Source organism: Larus michahellis, chromosome 9, assembly GCF_964199755.1.
Source record: "Larus michahellis chromosome 9, bLarMic1.1, whole genome shotgun sequence".
Classification (NCBI taxonomy): domain Eukaryota; kingdom Metazoa; phylum Chordata; class Aves; order Charadriiformes; family Laridae; genus Larus; species Larus michahellis.
The window spans coordinates 24,354,891-24,372,000 of NC_133904.1; the positions used below are offsets into that span (position 1 = coordinate 24,354,891).

A 17,110-nucleotide genomic window follows, 5' to 3' on the forward strand; every position below is an offset into this window, starting at 1 on the left:
GACAGATGCCCTGCTGCCTCCTGTTCTTTTCCAGCCATCCAGCCCCCGCGGTTGGGCACAACCGAACCTGTCCATGCCTGGAGTGCAGGGGAAAGCATCCCCCTCTGCCATTCCCAGGAAGGCGCTGGCCTCCTTGGCTTTTTCAGACTCCAGCTGAGCAAACACAGGTGTTGCTCTTCCCACTCACTAGCATTTCCTCTCCCCCAAGAACCTTGCTGGCAGTGGCTGCTCTGCTCTGAGGCGCATGCTCTCCCACTGCCTTTAGGGTTTGATTTGCACCAAGCCGCCTCTTTTTTCCCTAGCTGCGAAGCCTCAGGCTGCTCCGAGACTGGCATTGTTTGCACCTGAAGGCACTGGATAGGGCTGTCAGCCCGGGAGCTCACCAGCAGCCCAGCCCTGCCCAGGTATTTTTGTGCCCCAGATGCTTGCTCAGAGCAGGTCTAGGCAGCACGGGAGCCATCCCATCCCCCGCCAAATCCAGCAGCAAAATGTCTTTTCCCAACTTTGCCACCATCCATTGTTTTATAGCATTTATTGCAGAATGCTCCCAAACATGGGAAGACAGCGGATGCTCCCCCAACCACAGCTGTAGGTGCCAAGGAAATACTGCCAGAACTGCCCAACAATTCCATTCCTTTAATCTCTGCTACCATCCCTTGAGCATTACATGTAGCAGCAATAGGACCAAGAGTGTCTTCTTCAAGTTAGCAGCCGCCCCATCCTTTTGCTGTTGGCAGCATTTGCCTTGGAGACGAACCCTCCCAACCGCCCTGAGACCACCGTGAGGCAGATCCCCCATCCAGGACACAGCACTGTCCCCCCAGCTGGGACTTGGGAGGCTCCTTGCAGGCAGCGGTTTGGTTTCCTGGCCTTGGTGGACAATAGAAGCCCAGGCACTTTCTAAATAATTATTAATAAAAAACAGATAGGAGGAAGGGGACAGCTGGAAAAAGGGACTATGCAAAAAAAGAGCAGGCTCTGAAGAGCCCGTCACTGGGAGCAGGACAGGAGATTGATGCTCTGGGGCTCAGCCAGGCCCTGGGAAAAGAGGCAGGAGCTCAGAAAGGGCGTGGCTTGTGTCCCCCTGCCCCAAGCTGACAGGGCTGCACATCTCGCTGCCCTCCCTCCTGCCATTATCCTGCCCACCCAGGAAAGCTGCCTGCAGCCCCGTTATCTCTCGCAGGGCCTCACCCAGGAGCCGATGGCTCTGGGGTCACCTAGACAGTCACTCAGCTCTAGGACGGCTCTTATGTGCATGTCCTACCCGCAAAGTGCTGGGGGGGGGAGGGGGGGCTGCAGCAGGTCCCTGTGTCCCCAGGGATAGACAAAGCCCTAAACTCCCTCCCTCTCCTATCCTGACCTGACCAACTCCACCACAAGAGCTAGGAGGGACTGGTCACTGGAAGTAGCATATTTATATATCGTTACAAATAAGAACAAAACAAACCCCAAAAAGTTAACAACAACAGAAATGTTTCTCTGAATGAGAGCAAAATAGGAACATTTACAAATACTTCTGGCTCTGACTTAGATCAAGTTAATGATAAATACCAAAAAAAAGAAAAAACAAAACCACCAACTAAATAAAAATACCCAGCCCCCCTCAAGATTATAAAAAAATAAGAATATACACATTCAAAGAGCTTATTACAGTATAAAGTTACTGAGGCCCAGGCGCTGACAGTCCCCACTCCCCAGGCAGCACAGAGGGGCAAGGGAACAGGGCCACTGTCCCTAGCAGGCACTGCTGCCCCAGAGGTCGGCTCACCGCCTCCCCAGGGTTTTGGCTTTTTTTTTTTTTTTTTTTTTATTGTTTTGCTCAGCACTTTTCCAGCCTGTGACTCACCACAGGGCTGGGCTGGCAGGTTCCCACTGCCAGCTTGGGAAAACCGGGCAACCCAGAGAGCAGGTCGGTCCCCATCTGTCCCCATCGTCTCGTACCTAGTGACTCCTGTGGCTGCACCACGAGGGGCAGGGGACATTGGTGAGCTCCTCGACTCAAACCAAAATTCTCCAGCTCCTCCTGTGGCAGCACAGCTGCCCTCTCCCAGCAGGAGAGGAGGATGGGGAAGATGAGACATCCCCGTGCCTCCCACAGGATGGGTACCAGGTCCCAACACTGCCCATGAGGAGCAGGAAAGGGAAAAAGGTGAGGGGGGGAAAAGACAAGACAGAGCCAGGACCAAACTCACCACTCCAGGGATCACAGCGGTGAGACAACAGGAGAGCACGGACCCCCAGGAGCTGCTAAAAGGGGGGGCTTGTATATACGTATCTATATAATAGGCGGGGTTGGGGAGAGCGAGGATATATACACACATACATACAGACACACAGACTTAGTGGCAGGTAAGACTGAAGTAGACACCTCTTCCTAAGCCCCAGGGCAGGACTGGAAACACATTTTCTAAAGCTTTGCAAAGCCCTTTCTCTAGATACATTTTAGGTGGTCCCAACAAAAAATAAAAAAAAATAAAAAAAAAAACCAAACAAAACAAAACAAACTCTTAGAGAAGAAAAAACACTTCCCCAGCCAACCAAAGACTCTTCCCGCGCCATCCTCCACCCCCCGGCGAGCGGCGGCCACTGGTAGGTTTGGATAAGGCACAGTTTGTTAGCAGTGCTGATAGTCGAGGAGAGGTGGTCGCCTCCGCGTTCTGGCACCGTCGCTCCACTGAGTCCCTGCAGGCTCCAGCAGCCCCAGGAGGATGGAAAAGGCTAGGGTGGTGGTGGGGGGGTGGTTCCATAGGGAGATGGTGGGTCTCAGTGTCCCAGTGGGCTTTTCTCCTGGCCGGTGTGGCTGTGGTTGGCAAGGAGCAGACCCTCACGCTGGGCGTGCTCGAGGACGGCAGTGTAACAGAAGTAATACTGCTCGGGGGTCTGGATGCTGAAGGCGCGTTGCGTCCGCATGCGCAGCACCGTCTGGTAGATGTTCAGCGTCCCCACGTCCTGCAGCTGGGACAAGCAGATGTCCAGCGCGCAGAAGGTACCTGGGGACAATGATGAGACGGACGTTGTCAGCCACCGAAGAGCCACCACTGTGAGAAATGGGGCAGTGGTGGCCCTCAGCCCCCCACCAACCTCCTGCATGGGACCACCAGGAGTGGTGGTAGTCCTCCACCCAGTGGTGGTCCTCACCCCTCACCTCCCAAGGACCATCGGGAGAAGCAGGTCCTGGGGACACGCATCCCCAGTCAACTGGCTTCCAAATGCATCGTGGGTCCCCAAGACGGAAATGCCACAGGGACAGGCTGGACATGCCCCACCGCCACCAAGACCTCCACCCCCTGCAGTGGCATTACCCCCTCACCTGTCCTGCCAATGCCAGCACTGCAATGCACCACGATTGGGGGCCCCCCGGGGTGACCCTTGAAGCGAGGTCCCAGGGCGCTGACTGCCACCCTCTGCTGCTGCTTCACAGCCCCCAAAAAGTCAATGAGAGTGGCTGCAGAGGAGGGGACGCCGTAATCCGGCCAGCTCAGGTACTGGAAGTGGGACACCAGCCGCCGCTCCCTGGTCTGGGGGAAAGCAGGGGGTTAGACCCTCTCCCCTTCCATGCCCCTGGCCACGGAGGACCCCCAGTGCCCCCCCAATGCTGTCCCCCACCAGGCAGCTGTGGACACACACCTCCGAGCTGTGGATCTCCAGGATGGTTTTCTTGTAATGGTTGAGGTTCTCCACACCCAGGTTGGTGATGGTCAGGGCCCCGAAGCACACCTGGAAATCCTTCTCCAGAGGCCAGTACTGGCCGCACTTTCTCCTGCCTCCCTCTTCCAGCCTGGGAGCAGGAGAAGGAGAAGCTGGTGATGTCCCCCTCACCCTGCTAGGGACATGCCCCAAGCCCCCCCAGCCTCATCCCTTTGGTCCATCCCTGATGCAGTGTCCCCACCCTGCTGGCACCACAGCTGCAGAGTCACAGCAAAGCACCCAGCGCTGCTCATCCAACAGCAAAAACACCCATTTTTCAAAAAAACACCAAAAACTCCAGGGCTGTGCCCTCCCCCAGGGCACTCACCGGGTCGTCATCACAATCACCAGGACGTTTTGCTCCCACACCATGCGCCAAAAGTCACCGTAGGTGTTTTCCAGAGGCCCTGTGGGGGACACCCCCCAAAACCTGATGGGTTTGGGCAATCCTCTTCGGCCAGCAGCCTCTGCCAGCCCTCCCTACCCCAGGGGACCAACCCTCGTGTGGTGCCACCAGCCCTGCCTGGAGCTACCACCAGTTTGGCCCTCCCAGCACTGAATGAATCCCTGCAGCTCAGCACCAAGCCCCGCCGCCTCCCCTCCCCTCCCCCTCCCCGCTTGGTGCTGCAGATGCTTGTGGGGAGAAGCCAGGGGCTGGCTCAGGGGCAGGAGGAGGGGGCTGCCATCGTTGTAAGGGGATGGAACTCTTGCCTTCTTCCAGGAGAAGCTCTACTGCCTGCTGGCTGGGGACTGAGAGGGGAGTAAATACACCCAGAGAGGAGGGGGACTTGCCAGGCACCGCCCTCCTCCCAGACTATTGCACTCCACAGCCAGGGGCTGATGCTGGGCAGGGAGGTGAAGCCCACACCTGCATCAGGAGCAAAATAACCCTGTTGGTGGCTCCCACAGGGGTTCAGGGCCGTACCCTGAGTCCCAATGTAAGCGTTCCTCTGCTTGTAGCCATCCATGAAGCTCGCGTTGATGTAGTCATTCAGCTGAGGGGAGAAAAGCACACGCAGCATGAACCCTCCAGAGCCCCATGGCCAGGATGGCTGCAAGTGGCTCCAGGCAGGACCCAAGTTTCCATCCCAGGCTGGCTCACCTCTGGGCGGCTGTATGGCTTCGCCAGCTTGACGCGGGTTTGGTCCAGGCAGGGCACATCCCCGTACCGGTTCTTCTCCTGGTTGTAGGGTGCCCTGGGAGGCAGGGGAGAAGGAAGCAGGGTTTGAGAGCAGCCCTGAGAACAACTTTGGGATGTTGGTGGAGGAGAAGCTCAACATGAGCAGGCAATGAGCGCTCACAGTCCAGAAAGCCCCCCGCATCCTGGGCTGCATCCCCAGTAGCATGGCCAGCAGGGTGAGAGGAGGGATTGGATGGTCACATCCAGAGGCTTGATGTCCAGATGGAGAGGGGTGACAAGTACTGTCCCTCATGGATCTGTACGGGGACTGATGCTGTTCAAGATCTTCATCAATGACTTAGACAGTGGGATCAAGTGCATCCTCAGCATGTTTGCGGATGACACCAAGCTGAGTGGTGCAGTTGACATGCCAGAGGGACCTGGACAAGCTAGAGAGATGGGCCTGTGCAAACCCCATGAAGTTCAACAAGGCCAAGTGCAAGGTCCTGCACTTGGGTCGGGACAATCCTCATTATCAACATAGGCTGGGGGATGACGTGATAGAGAGCAGCCCTATGGAAAAGGACTTGGGGGTCCTGGTGGATGAAAAGCTGGACACGAGCCAACAACGTGCTCAGAGCAGCCCAGAAGGCCAATTGCATCCTGGGCTGCATCAAAAGAAGCATGGCTAGCAGATCCAGAGAGGGGATTCTCCCCCTCTACTCTGCTCTGGTGACACCTCACCTGCAGTGCTGTGTCCAGCTCTGGAGCCCTCAGCACAAGAAGGACATGGACCTGTTGGAGCGGGCCCAGAGGAGGGCCACAAGATAATCAGAGGGCTGGAGCACCTCTCCTATGAAGACAGGCTGAGAGAGTTGGGGGTGTTCAGCCTGGAGAAGAGAAGGCTCCGGGGAGACCTTATGGTGGCCTTCCAGTACCTGAAGGGGGCCTACAGGAAAGCTGGGGAGGGGCTGTTTGCAAGGGCATGTAGCAATAGGATGAGGGGCAATGGTTTAAACTAGAGCAGGGCAGGTTTAGATTAGACATTAGGAAGAAGCTCTTTACACTGAGGGTGGTGAGACACTGGCCCAGGTTGCCCAGAGAGGTGGTGGAGGCCCCATCCGTGGAGACATTCAAGGCCAGGCTTGATGAGGCTCTGAGCAACCTGATCTAGTTGAAGATGTCCCTGCTGACTGCAGGGGGGTTGGACTAGATGGCCTTTAGAGGTCCCTTCCAACCCAACACATTCTATGATTCTGCCCCTCTGCTCCGCTCTGGGGAGACCCCCCTGCAGTGCTGCCTCCAGCGCTGGGGCCACCAACAGCAGAAGGACATGGACCTGTTGGAGCAGGGCCAGAGGAGGCCACAAAGACGCTGCGAGGAGAGGCTGAGAGAGTTGGGGGTGTTCAGCCTGGAGAAAACAAGGCTCCAGGGAGACCTTAGGGCCCCTTCCAGTATCTGAAAGGCCTACAGGAAAGCTGGGGAGGGACTTTTTACAAGGGCATGTAGTGGTAAGACGAGGGGTAATGGCTTCAAACTGGAAGACGGGAGATTTAGATTAGATATTAGGAAGAAATTTTTCACTGTGAGGGTGGTGAGCCCCTGGCCCAGGTTGCCCAGAGAAGCTGTGGCTGCCCCATCCCTGGAGGGGTTCAAGGCCAGGTTGGACGGGGCTTGGAGCAACCTGGGCTGGTGGGAGGTGTCCCTGCCCAGGGCAGGGGGGTGGGACTGGATGATCTTTGATGTCCCTTCCCACCCAAATTATTCTATGATCCTGTGTGTTCCAGGCAGGAAGGAAAAGCCAGCACTCCTCCTGTAGCCTGGGCTCTGCTGCCATCACCTGGCCAAAGCCTGGGGAAGCGGAGTCCCGGCCAGGTCTTGGTCCCTGCCGTACCCTGCCCGGCTCCCTCCTACCCCCGGGGGCTTCAGGAGCTGCAAAGGGGGCTAGCAGCATCACCAGGCTGGGGGGGTCTCCATTGCTAACCCAAAGCACTGCAACCCAAAGAGGCGGCTGGGCTGCCACAACGCAGCAGAAGTGCGGGGGGGGGGCGGACCCAGCACTTCTTTTGGAAGTGAGAATTTTTGGAGCAAGCGAGGGGACCCCCCCGCTGGCCCCCACCTGTCTCCTTCCTCCCCAACTCACAAAGAGCAGACAAAGGTGCCGGCTGGGCTCCTGCGCCGAATATCTTCATACTCTTCATAGATGCCCCGCTTCTGCTTGCGGCTGACGTGATCCAGCAGCTCCTGGAGGGTGACGGACTTGGGCCCGGGGACATGGACGGAGCCGTTATCTTTGGGGGCCGCGAGTGGCACCAGGATGAGCTCATCCAGGGGATCGGGGTGCCCGTTCTGCTGGGGCAGGAACCGGCAGTTCCAGCTCAGAGGGTCCAGCTTGAGGGATCCCCCCAGGTACTCAGGGAGGCATTCCTGGGGCAGGTGCTCCTTCAGTTCTGACATCTTCACCATCTGCACCTGCGGGACGAAGAGGAACAGGGACAGATGGAGAAGGGGACAGGGACAAGGATGCTAACGGTCTGGCGCCACCCTGATGGAGCCTGGAGACTTCTCCCAACAGCATGGGGAGTCTTCCCCTCTCTCCCCTGCCCCAGGAGGACACCTAGGGGAACACCAGCAGTGGGGCAGGAGGTGCCCCCCCGCCCCCACCACGTACCCCACCCTGACACCCAGCTCCCAATTTACTTTTGGGAGGAGCTTGGAGCCACTTGCAAAGGGGTAAAGTCCAGCCCAGGGAGACGTCAGGCTGGAAACGGGCTCTATCAGCAGCACTGCTGATACCGAGGCAATTTTTTGGGGGGTATTTTTGGCCCTGCCAGATAGGGCCTGAGCACAGGTATTTAAGTTTCCCTTTTCTCCCATGTGCTCAGCAGACATTTCTTTTCCTTGTAATTATTTACCATCACCTCCGCTTTGCCGCTGCTGGCGGCCTCACTGCAGAGGAAGAAATTGTAGGCGATTTCCAAAGGGGTTCAAAGATATTTGTTGAAAACACCAAAACAGGGTGGCCCCTACAAAACAGGCTACTGCCCAGGGATTCGGGCTCAGCAGCTTCCAGCAGACGGGGATGAGGGGCACAGGGTGCTGACACCACTCTGATCCAAAGGGAAAACAGCCTCAGCCCTCCCCCTCGACAGGTCCCACGCCGGGGGGGGGGACAGGACACCCCCACACTCACCCGCTCTCGCAGCTTCTCCTTCAGCAGCAGGCTGATAATGGAGTAGGGCACACGAAACCACATGGGTGCTCCCACGATGAAAACCTTCTTCAGCCGAGCTGGGAAGGCACCCTGCAGGCAGCAGGGGGGGGTCAGATCCACACTCTGCTGGGGTTGGGGGGTGGGGGGGGACACGTCCCAGCAGAGGTGACGACCAGCAAAGGGACCCCGAGGTGGCAACGCCACATCTGAAGTGTGCTCCGCATGCAGACACCCTTATTTTATGCTCCGATAGGGAAACAAATTACTTCCTTGGAATTAGGTAGGCAGAGGGTTTGGCTCTGCAGGGGAGAGAAGTGAAGCCTGTGAGCAAGGATTTGTGTGGAGAACACACCCTGGTCAATATTTACTATTTTTTTTTTCTTTTTCTTTTTTGCAGAAAAGGGAGGAGGCACGAAAATGCCAGCACAATTAAAAAATAATTTGCATCTGTTTTCCCAAAAGCCCTGCCAGCAGCTGAGAGAGGAATCTGGCGCGGGGACAGCTGATCCCCTCCCACCCATGGGACAACAGCCGGGTCCAGCCTGGCAGGCTCCCAGCACCTTCCTGAGGTCCTGGAGCCGGTCCACCTCGGCCAAGACATGGTCAGTATGGTCTGGCGCAAGATTTTACTCAGTGAGCGAGTGGCCTGTGTGACATCCCCAGCCAGCAGGTCACCCCCAGCCAGCAGGTCACCCCCAGCCGTCACCTTCAGCAGGTTGAGGATCTTCTTGCTGAGGTCCAGCTCGAAGTTGGTGTACTGCGAGCCTGCCATGTCGTAGATGAACACCAGCCCGTTCCTCTGGGTTTCAAAGCTGAGAGAGGGGAAAAAGAGCAAGGACAACCCTGGCAACGTCCACCTGGCTCGGCTCCTGCCCCATGCTAACCTCATCTTCAGCTTGCTGACCCCCCAAAATCCCCTTCTGAGCTTCCAGAAGGACTCACACACCCCAAAGCTCACGTCTGCATTTCCCAGCTGCTCCACCACCTCTTCCTACAACCCTTCTTTAAGCCTGGCCCATCTCTTAAGCCTGTCTCAGCTGCACCGCCTGTGATGGATAAGTTCAGAAACGGAAAGAGCCCAGCAGGGTGAATGGGATGTCTGGGCTTTATATTTTTGGCAGGGCACATGTTACGCCTTGCTGGTGGTGGGGGCTGCCTTCTCCTCGGCCAAAGCCTGCAGTAATTGGGGGGGTCTTTGCTAAACTGAAACTTGGACGTGGGCAGGGAAAGGCTGCAAAGGGCCTAGTTCGGGGCTTGGGGGATTTGTTTCCCTTGCTGCACGCTTCCACGGGAACAACTGGCTTGAGTTCAAACTGGGGGGAGAAAGGGAATTTCAAGCAACAGGGAGCTGTGACACCCTTCTTCCCTCTAATGAGAGATGGGACATCTGGTGACGTGCAGACTCAGCCACAATTTCCCCTTCACAGGGGAGATGGCACATCTTTTCCCCGCAAAGCCTTTCGGAGGGATTTCACGAACACCTCAGGAGGCAGCAACATCTCCCCTCATCCCTGGGAGGGAAGGGGCTCCCAGGGGACCCACCACCCCAAGACAGGGTCCCCCGACTCACCTCTCCACTGCTCGGTCTAGCAGGTAGAAGAGCGCCTGGAGCACCACGTGCTGCACGCTCTTGCTGGGGTGATGCAGTTTGGCTGTGAAAAGGGCGATGGAGGCTCCCGAGGGGTCCCGCACGCTCTGGCGAGGAAACAAGGTCAGGCTCCCGTGTCACCTGAGTACGCCCACGTGGAGCAGGTAATTTGGGGTGGGGGGACGGGACACCTCCACGTACCAGAATGGTGAACTTGCCACTAAGCAGCTCCGAGCGCAGCGGCTCCTCGTGCGGCTTCAGCTTCACTATGCCCTCCTTCAGCCGTGTCTCCTGCGGGCAGGGAGCCAGCGTGACAGCAGGCACGGCCACTCCAGCCCTCCACCAACCACCACGTCCCCCATGGGGCACACCAGCCCTCCCACGGAAGCCCCTGTGAGGAAACTTCTGCTCCATGGCTCTATTTTCGGGCAGGGGATTGCAACCAGCTGCAGCACCATAGCTCCCAGAATGGGGAAAACCGTGATGGGAAAGGCATGTGTATATATCTATTATCTCTCTCCTTTACATAGGAGCGGATGCCCTGTGAGCGCGCATGCTGGGCTCGGTGTTGGGGAAGAGATTGGGGTCAGTGAGATCTCCATGGTGACTCGCCTTGGCTGAACAAGGATTTTTCCATCTGGATAAAACCCATAAGGGAGGGTGGGGAAAAGAAAAAAAGCAAGGGGACGGTCTTCCTTGGGACCAGAGATTGCTGGCAGAGCAGGGAGCCCTCTGTCAGGGGCGGGGAAACCCGGCCCTGCTTACTTACCCGGTAGGAGTGAAAGAGCTCGATGGCCCGCAGGACGTCAAACTTGCGGGCCATGAGGAACTTGACGGCCACGTTCCAGGAGAGCGGGGACACATTGTACTGGCCCGTCCACTTATTGATCTCTTCCAGGAACTGCTTGGTCGCCTGTGGGAGAGACATGAGGGGCGCGCAGTGAGATGGGAGGAGGAGGAGGAGCAGCAGCACCGAGGAGCAGCAGCACCAAGGAGCATCCCTGGTCACCACAGGAGCTACATGGTCCTCGGGGTGAGGGCAGGGGCCGACCACAGCTTGGCAAACGCAGCAGCTCCTTGGGGAGAAGCAGGGAACTCTACAGGAACAAATGGTAGGAGTATTGGCAGAGAAAAATTGGCTGTAGACTTTTAGAAGGGAGACAGGGAGTAAAAGGAGGATTTTACATGTGGCAAACACCTGTTCAGACACAGCAGCCTGGGTGCAGCAGCCTCCCGGCAGCAAACCCAGCCGTATGAACACGGGTAATGAGCAGGACCGGCATCGAGGGCTGACACTCCGATGCGCTACAGGACATGGACCAGCTCCCCCAGTAAGGCCAGTTTCACACGGCCACAGAAGACCAGACGAGAAGGGTTTAGCCCCGAGTGGGTCTCAGGACAATCCTGCTGCTCCCCACCATCCCATAACACGCCAGGGCAATACCACGCGAGCATGCATCCCACACTGCACACACCCAAAACTGTGAGAAACTGAGAACGAAACTTCTCCAACGCTAGCGCTGACGGAGCAGAGTCGCAAGACCCAACCTGTAACCTCCCAGCAGGCTTAAAATCCTGAAGGTGCACGAGAAAAAAAACCAACCCCAAAACGTGTCACTTTTTACAACCTGGGGGCAGCGCAGGACTTCTGAATGCTGTGCTAATGGAAGCAGCTTTGCTTTCTACTGCGTATTGGCCGCCCCCCCGCCCCACCCCCATAGAGGTGCCCCAGGGGGGACAGGGCAGCACAGAACAGCCTTCCACCAGGTACCGCTCAAAGGATGCGGGCAGGATGCAGGTCGTCCCTGAAACAGCCCAGACAACACCCCAAAACAGAGGAGTTTCCACTTCAAAAGAGTGGAGGATGGCGATGACAGAGCGAGGAGGAGGGACAGTGAGGGCCAAAGGCTGGCTCCTGGAGCACGGGCAGGCGGCGGTGTTGGATGTCAGGCAGCAGCACAGAGTTACAGGGAGCTATTCAGCCAGAAAAAGCTCGTTGGCGTTAATGACTTCCGACGGGAGGAAGCGAAAGGCTGGGATTTATCTGCAGTGGCGAGCCCCTCGTGTGAGATGAGCCGAAGGAGCCCTGCTCACCCAAGGGGTCTCTGCAGCCCACCTGGCACCCCAACAAGCATTTTTGGAAGGGACACCAGCTTGCCCAGCTGCTGGCAGCCACCAGGGGCCAGCCCGGATCCCCAGCACGTCGCAGCCAGGAACTCCCTAACTGGGTACCAGAGCCCCGCAGAGCAGCCAGGAGAGCACCAGCTGGGAGGGAACACTTGTAATTGGGCTGGATCCACCGCCAGCAGAACCGGGAGGGATCTGAAAGCAGATTTCGATAGCTCAGCTCCGAGCCCTTGCAAAAATCCCCTTTAAGCATCACGAGCCCTCCCAGCACAGCGGTGTGCCACGGTCAACCACAAACCAGATTGGTCCCCCCATGTCCCCAGTTGCTGGGGGCAAGGGGCTGGAAGAGAGGAGCAAAGCAGGCAGCAAAGGAGATGGGGCGTTACGCCCCCCCACCTCGTGTTCCCATCTCCCAGCCAGCAGCCAGTGGGAGCTTTTCCTGGGAGCACTACTTACGGGACGCCTTTATCCCCACTGCTTCATCTCTGAGAGCCTCCATTTTGCCAAAACAAAAGCAACTCTTTCCCAGCCCAAATTTCTAACGATTTCTCCTCTGTTGAAGGGGGGCAGGAAAATAAACGGGTCAATAGAGAAACCATCTTAAGCCTTAAGACAACACACATATCCACACATACGTATACAGAAATATATCCCAGCCATAAGCTAAGGTGGGGAGCCTCACCAGGGGTACCCCCGCTTTGCCAGGGACTCCCCTGGGGCCCCCAGCAGCCCAGACACTCGAGCTGGAGATGCGAATCCAAAACACCAGCAGAGCTGCTCCTTCCCCAGCACCCGCAGGGTGGCACGGGGATGGGGACAAGCACCAGGCACACTCCTCACTGCTCTCGGGCAGAGACCGGATCCCACACCATGACTTGGGACGGGAAGGACACCCTGAGGTGATGGGAAGGGGCACGGTGGCGGCAGGGAGAGGATGTAATGTGTGGTTCAAGTCTCCTTTCTCAAGATCTAACCCACCACGCTTCATACAATCCATTTCCAGCCCCCAGCAAGAGGGATGCTGTGTTGGTTGGTTTTTTTTCCCCCACGAGAACAAAAAACATCATTTCTGGCCCCAAACCCATAGGGATTTGTCCAGGTGTTGAGCCAAGCACAGGAGGGATCGCTCCACATGCTGGAAACAAAGCCCATGGGCCCAAAACCATGGCAAAGGGCCTCATTTCTGCAAAAAAACCCGACGGCGCTGTGAGCAAAATGGTCTGCAGCCGGGCGTTGGGAACAATGCCGGTCTTTGGAGCACTGGTGTCATCGAGGTCCTCACTTCGCCGCGCCAGGGCAGGGTGGTGACAAAGCCACCACTGCCGGAACACAGGGGCTCTTCAAGCCCTCCTCCCCTGGAGCAAACCCACCCTCCTTCTTCAGCCCGGGGCGGGCGGGCAATGTCCTGTGAAAATTGCAGCTGGGCTGAAAAATCCTGAGGAAAATCAGTTTTGTTCCTCTGGGACAGTTTGGGAAGGGAACAGCAGAGATCCCAAGGAGCAGGAGACTGGCAGGGAGAGGGGTGAAGCCCGGGGCCGGGCTCCCCCATCCCATGGCAAGCGGGGATCAGGCAGAGGAGTAGCTCCTCCCGCTTGGTGTCAGTGACAGGGGACACCAGAGCAAGCGGAGGAAACCCTGACGGTGCCAAGAAGGGCTAAGAGGTGGCGGGAAGGGGACCTGGAAGAGGATGTCCCAGCCCCAACCACCACTTACTTACCCATGAGGAGAGAGAAACTTTTCCACTATTTTGGTTCTTCCAAGCCCCCACGTGCAGCCTTCCCCCCACCCCAGTCTGACGATCCAAACCTGAAACCTGCAGCTGTTATTGCAAATATCCCTTCATCTTCTCCAGCCAATATTCCCCCACAAACCAAAACACCTTGGATCCCTCTCCGGGATGCTGCCTCTCACTGCAAATCAAGCCTCCCCTGCTGGAGCAGAGTCTTCTAAAACCCCCTTTGCTGGAAGCTTTGCCCCTTCTGTGACACAAATACCAGGACAGAGAGCAGGAACACCCCCACTCCTTCCGATTTTTATGACCCTGGAGACAGCAGTATCACTCCTGGGAGCGGCACTGATAAGAGGGAGGTGTGGTGGAGGAGAAAGCCCAGGAGCGCCGCGTTTCCCCGGTGCGGGACAGACTCCTCCACTCGCTGACGTCCCTGTACCAACCCTCCTCAACCTCCTGGGAGAAATCAAGGATGTTTTAAAAAAAAAAAAAAAAAAAACAAACCAAAAAAAAACTAAAAACCAACCCAAACAAATAGAAAACGGACTCTCTGGTCCTTTTTGCCTTGTAGCCCCCACCCCAAGGCCAGCATGGTGGCCAATGTGACGCCGTGCCCTTGGCCAGCCCGAGCGTCGCCATGGGGAGCTTCGAGGCAGCCTCCGGCACCAAGGCTCCACATCCCCAGCTGGATGCAGGCCGGGGGCGGGGGGGATGGGACGAGGATGAAGGAGGGGACAAGGAGCGCTGGCTGGTTTATCAGCCCCCCGCTCCCTGAGCCCAGCAATATCCTCCCGCAGTGACGCAAGGGCCGGCGGAGGAAGCCGGGACGTCACGGGAGGGCTGGGGCGTGGGAAGCGCGTGCACACGCATCCCCAAGCCAGCCTGCCCATGGCGGGGTGGGGGGCGCTGCCAGGAGAGGCCGTGGGGACACACACATCGGTCTGGGGGTACACGACCCCAATGCCGCGCTTTGGCACCCCCGCTCGCCCCAGCGCCCACCCGCACGGGTCCTGCAAAGGCCTTTGGGATTAGCGCCGTGTGGGTGGGGGGTGCGCAGATAGTGGGGAGGGGGGGTGCCCAGCTTGGGTGTGAGGGCTTTCAGGATGGAGCTTTCCTTGGGGGAGAACTGCTCCGCCGGGAAAAAACAGTGCTACAAACGGGGGTGGCCAAAAAATGGGGTGACGGTGGGGACAACACACACAGCACAGGGAGGGGAGACAGACTGCGAGTGGGGGGGGACATGACACAGTGTGGGTGGAGGGGGAGCAAAGCAAAGATGGGGCGGGGGGACGACACACGCAGCGCAAGGTGGAGGGGGATGCAGAGCCAGGTAGGGGGGATGGGGACGACACAGAGCTGGGGTTGGGGGGAACGATGACAACAGAGCAAATGGGGGAGGAAGGGGAGATGGCAGCAGAGCAAAGGGAGGGGGGGGAGACAGAGCAAAGGGGGGGGGGGGGAGACAGAGCAAAGGGGGGGGGGGGGAGACAGAGCAAAGGGGGGGGGGGGGAGACAGAGCAAAGGGGGGGGGGGGAGACAGAGCAAAGGGGGGGGGGGGGAGACAGAGCAAAGGGGGGGGGGGGAGACAGAGCAAAGGGGGGGGGGGAGACAGAGCAAAGGGGGGGGGGGAGACAGAGCAAAGGGGGGGGGGGAGACAGAGCAAAGGGGGGGGGGGAGACAGAGCAAAGGGGGGGGGAGACAGAGCAAAGGGGGGGGGAGACAGAGCAAAGGGGGGGGGAGACAGAGCAAAGGGGGGGGGAGACAGAGCAAAGGGGGGGGGAGACAGAGCAAAGGGGGGGGGAGACAGAGCAAAGGGGGGGGGAGACAGAGCAAAGGGGGGGGGGGAGACAGAGCAAAGGGGGGGGGAGACAGAGCAAAGGGGGGGGGGGAGACAGAGCAAAGGGGGGGGGGGAGACAGAGCAAAGGGGGGGGGGGAGACAGAGCAAAGGGGGGGGGGGAGACAGAGCAAAGGGGGGGGGGGAGACAGAGCAAAGGGGGGGGGGGAGACAGAGCAAAGGGGGGGGGGGAGACAGAGCAAAGGGGGGGGGGGAGACAGAGCAAAGGGGGGGGGGGAGACAGAGCAAAGGGGGGGGGGGAGACAGAGCAAGGGGGGGGGAGACAGAGCAAAGGGGGGGGGGAGACAGAGCAAAGGGGGGGGGGAGACAGAGCAAAGGGGGGGGGGAGACAGAGCAAAGGGGGGGGGGGAGACAGAGCAAAGGGGGGGGGGGAGACAGAGCAAAGGGGGGGGGGGAGACAGAGCAAAGGGGGGGGGGAGACAGAGCAAAGGGGGGGGGGAGACAGAGCAAAGGGGGGGGGGAGACAGAGCAAAGGGGGGGGGGAGACAGAGCAAGGGGGGGGGGAGACAGAGCAAAGGGGGGGGGGAGACAGAGCAAAGGAGGGGGGGAGACAGAGCAAAGGGGGGGGGGAGACAGAGCAAAGGGGGGGGGGGAGACAGAGCAAAGGGGGGGGGAGACAGAGCAAAGGGGGGGGGGAGACAGAGCAAAGGGGGGGGGGAGACAGAGCAAAGGGGGGGGGAGACAGAGCAAAGGGGGGGGGGAGACAGAGCAAAGGGGGGGGGAGACAGAGCAAAGGGGGGGGGAGACAGAGCAAAGGGGGGGGGGAGACAGAGCAAAGGGGGGGGGGAGACAGAGCAAAGGGGGGGGGGGGAGACAGAGCAAAGGGGGGGGGGGAGACAGAGCAAAGGGGGGGGGAGACAGAGCAAAGGGGGGGGGAGACAGAGCAAAGGGGGGGGGAGACAGAGCAAAGGGGGGGGGGAGACAGAGCAAAAGGGGGGGGAGAGAGCAAAGGGGGCGCCCTGCCCAGCCCATCCAGGCCCGGGGAAGCGGAGCCCGGCGGGGACCTACCTGCTCCTCCTCGGCGCTGAGCTCCGCGGCCATGCTGCGCGGCCCCGCTGCCCCCGGCGGGCCGGGCCGGGCCGTACCGGGCCGGGCCGGGCCGGGCCGGGCCGGCCTAGGCGGCGGGCGCCCCGCCGGAGCCCATCCCCGGGGAGCGGCGGCCGTGCGAGCACCGGCCCCTCCCGCCCGCCGTTGGCTCGGCGAGGGCGGCTCCGCCAAAAGTGCCGAAAAATTTAAAATAAATAAAAAACGTTCAAAAAATATATATATATATTTATGTATTGCGGCTCCCCGGTAAGTTTCGGGGGCGGCGGGGAAGCGGCGCGCGGCGGGGCCGGGCCGGGCTGAGCTCCCCGCCCCGCTCCGCTCTGCCCCGGCGGGGGCGGCGGCAGGAAGCGGCCGCAGCCCCCTCCCCTGCCGGGGGGAGGCAGGAAGCCCTTCCCCGGCGGGGGAGGGGGCGGTGGGACGGAACAGGGATGGAGGAAGCGGAGGAGCCTTTTTCCCCGCCTCGGGGGGTTGTGGCGCGTCCCCCGGCATCATCCTTCCCCCGCCCCGCTCCGGTAGCATCGCTAAAATGGTGGCGGCGGCTCTGCCCGACGAAGAGGGAAGGCAGGAGGGGACGAAGGGGCAGCGCTGGAAAAGGGGCGGCTAAAGACCCCCGCCAGGGCTCTGCCTTCCAGCCTGGGACTCCTTCGCACCCAAAGCCAAAGGCACAGTGTGTTCCTGCGAGCTCACCACCGAGGAAACATCCCCAGAATCCCAACTCAGCCCTTTTAAAAATTATTATTAT

At 59.1% G+C, this 17,110-nt stretch overlaps 1 protein-coding gene across 1 annotated transcript; it reads right to left on the minus strand.

Moving 5' to 3' along the window:
• Window positions 1–1,396: 1,396 nt before the first annotated feature.
• Window positions 1,397–16,500, minus strand: PTPN9 (protein tyrosine phosphatase non-receptor type 9). The gene is made up of 13 exons (XM_074600882.1): window positions 16,330–16,500; window positions 10,379–10,522; window positions 9,811–9,900; window positions 9,592–9,716; window positions 8,728–8,833; window positions 8,001–8,111; window positions 6,951–7,279; window positions 4,790–4,883; window positions 4,613–4,682; window positions 4,016–4,094; window positions 3,628–3,778; window positions 3,311–3,518; window positions 1,397–2,990 (listed from the first exon to the last, which is right to left on the minus strand). The coding sequence occupies exons 1-13, from the start codon at window positions 16,360–16,362 to the stop codon at window positions 2,764–2,766; spliced, it is 1,767 nt and encodes a 588-aa protein (XP_074456983.1). The 5' UTR covers window positions 16,363–16,500; the 3' UTR covers window positions 1,397–2,763.
• Between the last annotated feature and the right edge of the window lie 610 nt (window positions 16,501–17,110).

Excerpts from the sequence above, each read along its gene's own strand:
- PTPN9 (XM_074600882.1), bottom strand. The coding sequence starts at position 16,362 with ATGGCCGCGGAGCTCAGCGCCGAGGAGGAGCAG. Across the intron at positions 9,717-9,810 it reads GTGGCAAGTTCACCATTCTG|AGCGTGCGGGACCCCTCGGG; the intron begins GTACGTGGAGGT and ends TTTCCTCGCCAG. Across the intron at positions 2,991-3,310 it reads TGCTGGCATTGGCAGGACAG|GTACCTTCTGCGCGCTGGAC; the intron begins GTGAGGGGGTAA and ends CATTGTCCCCAG.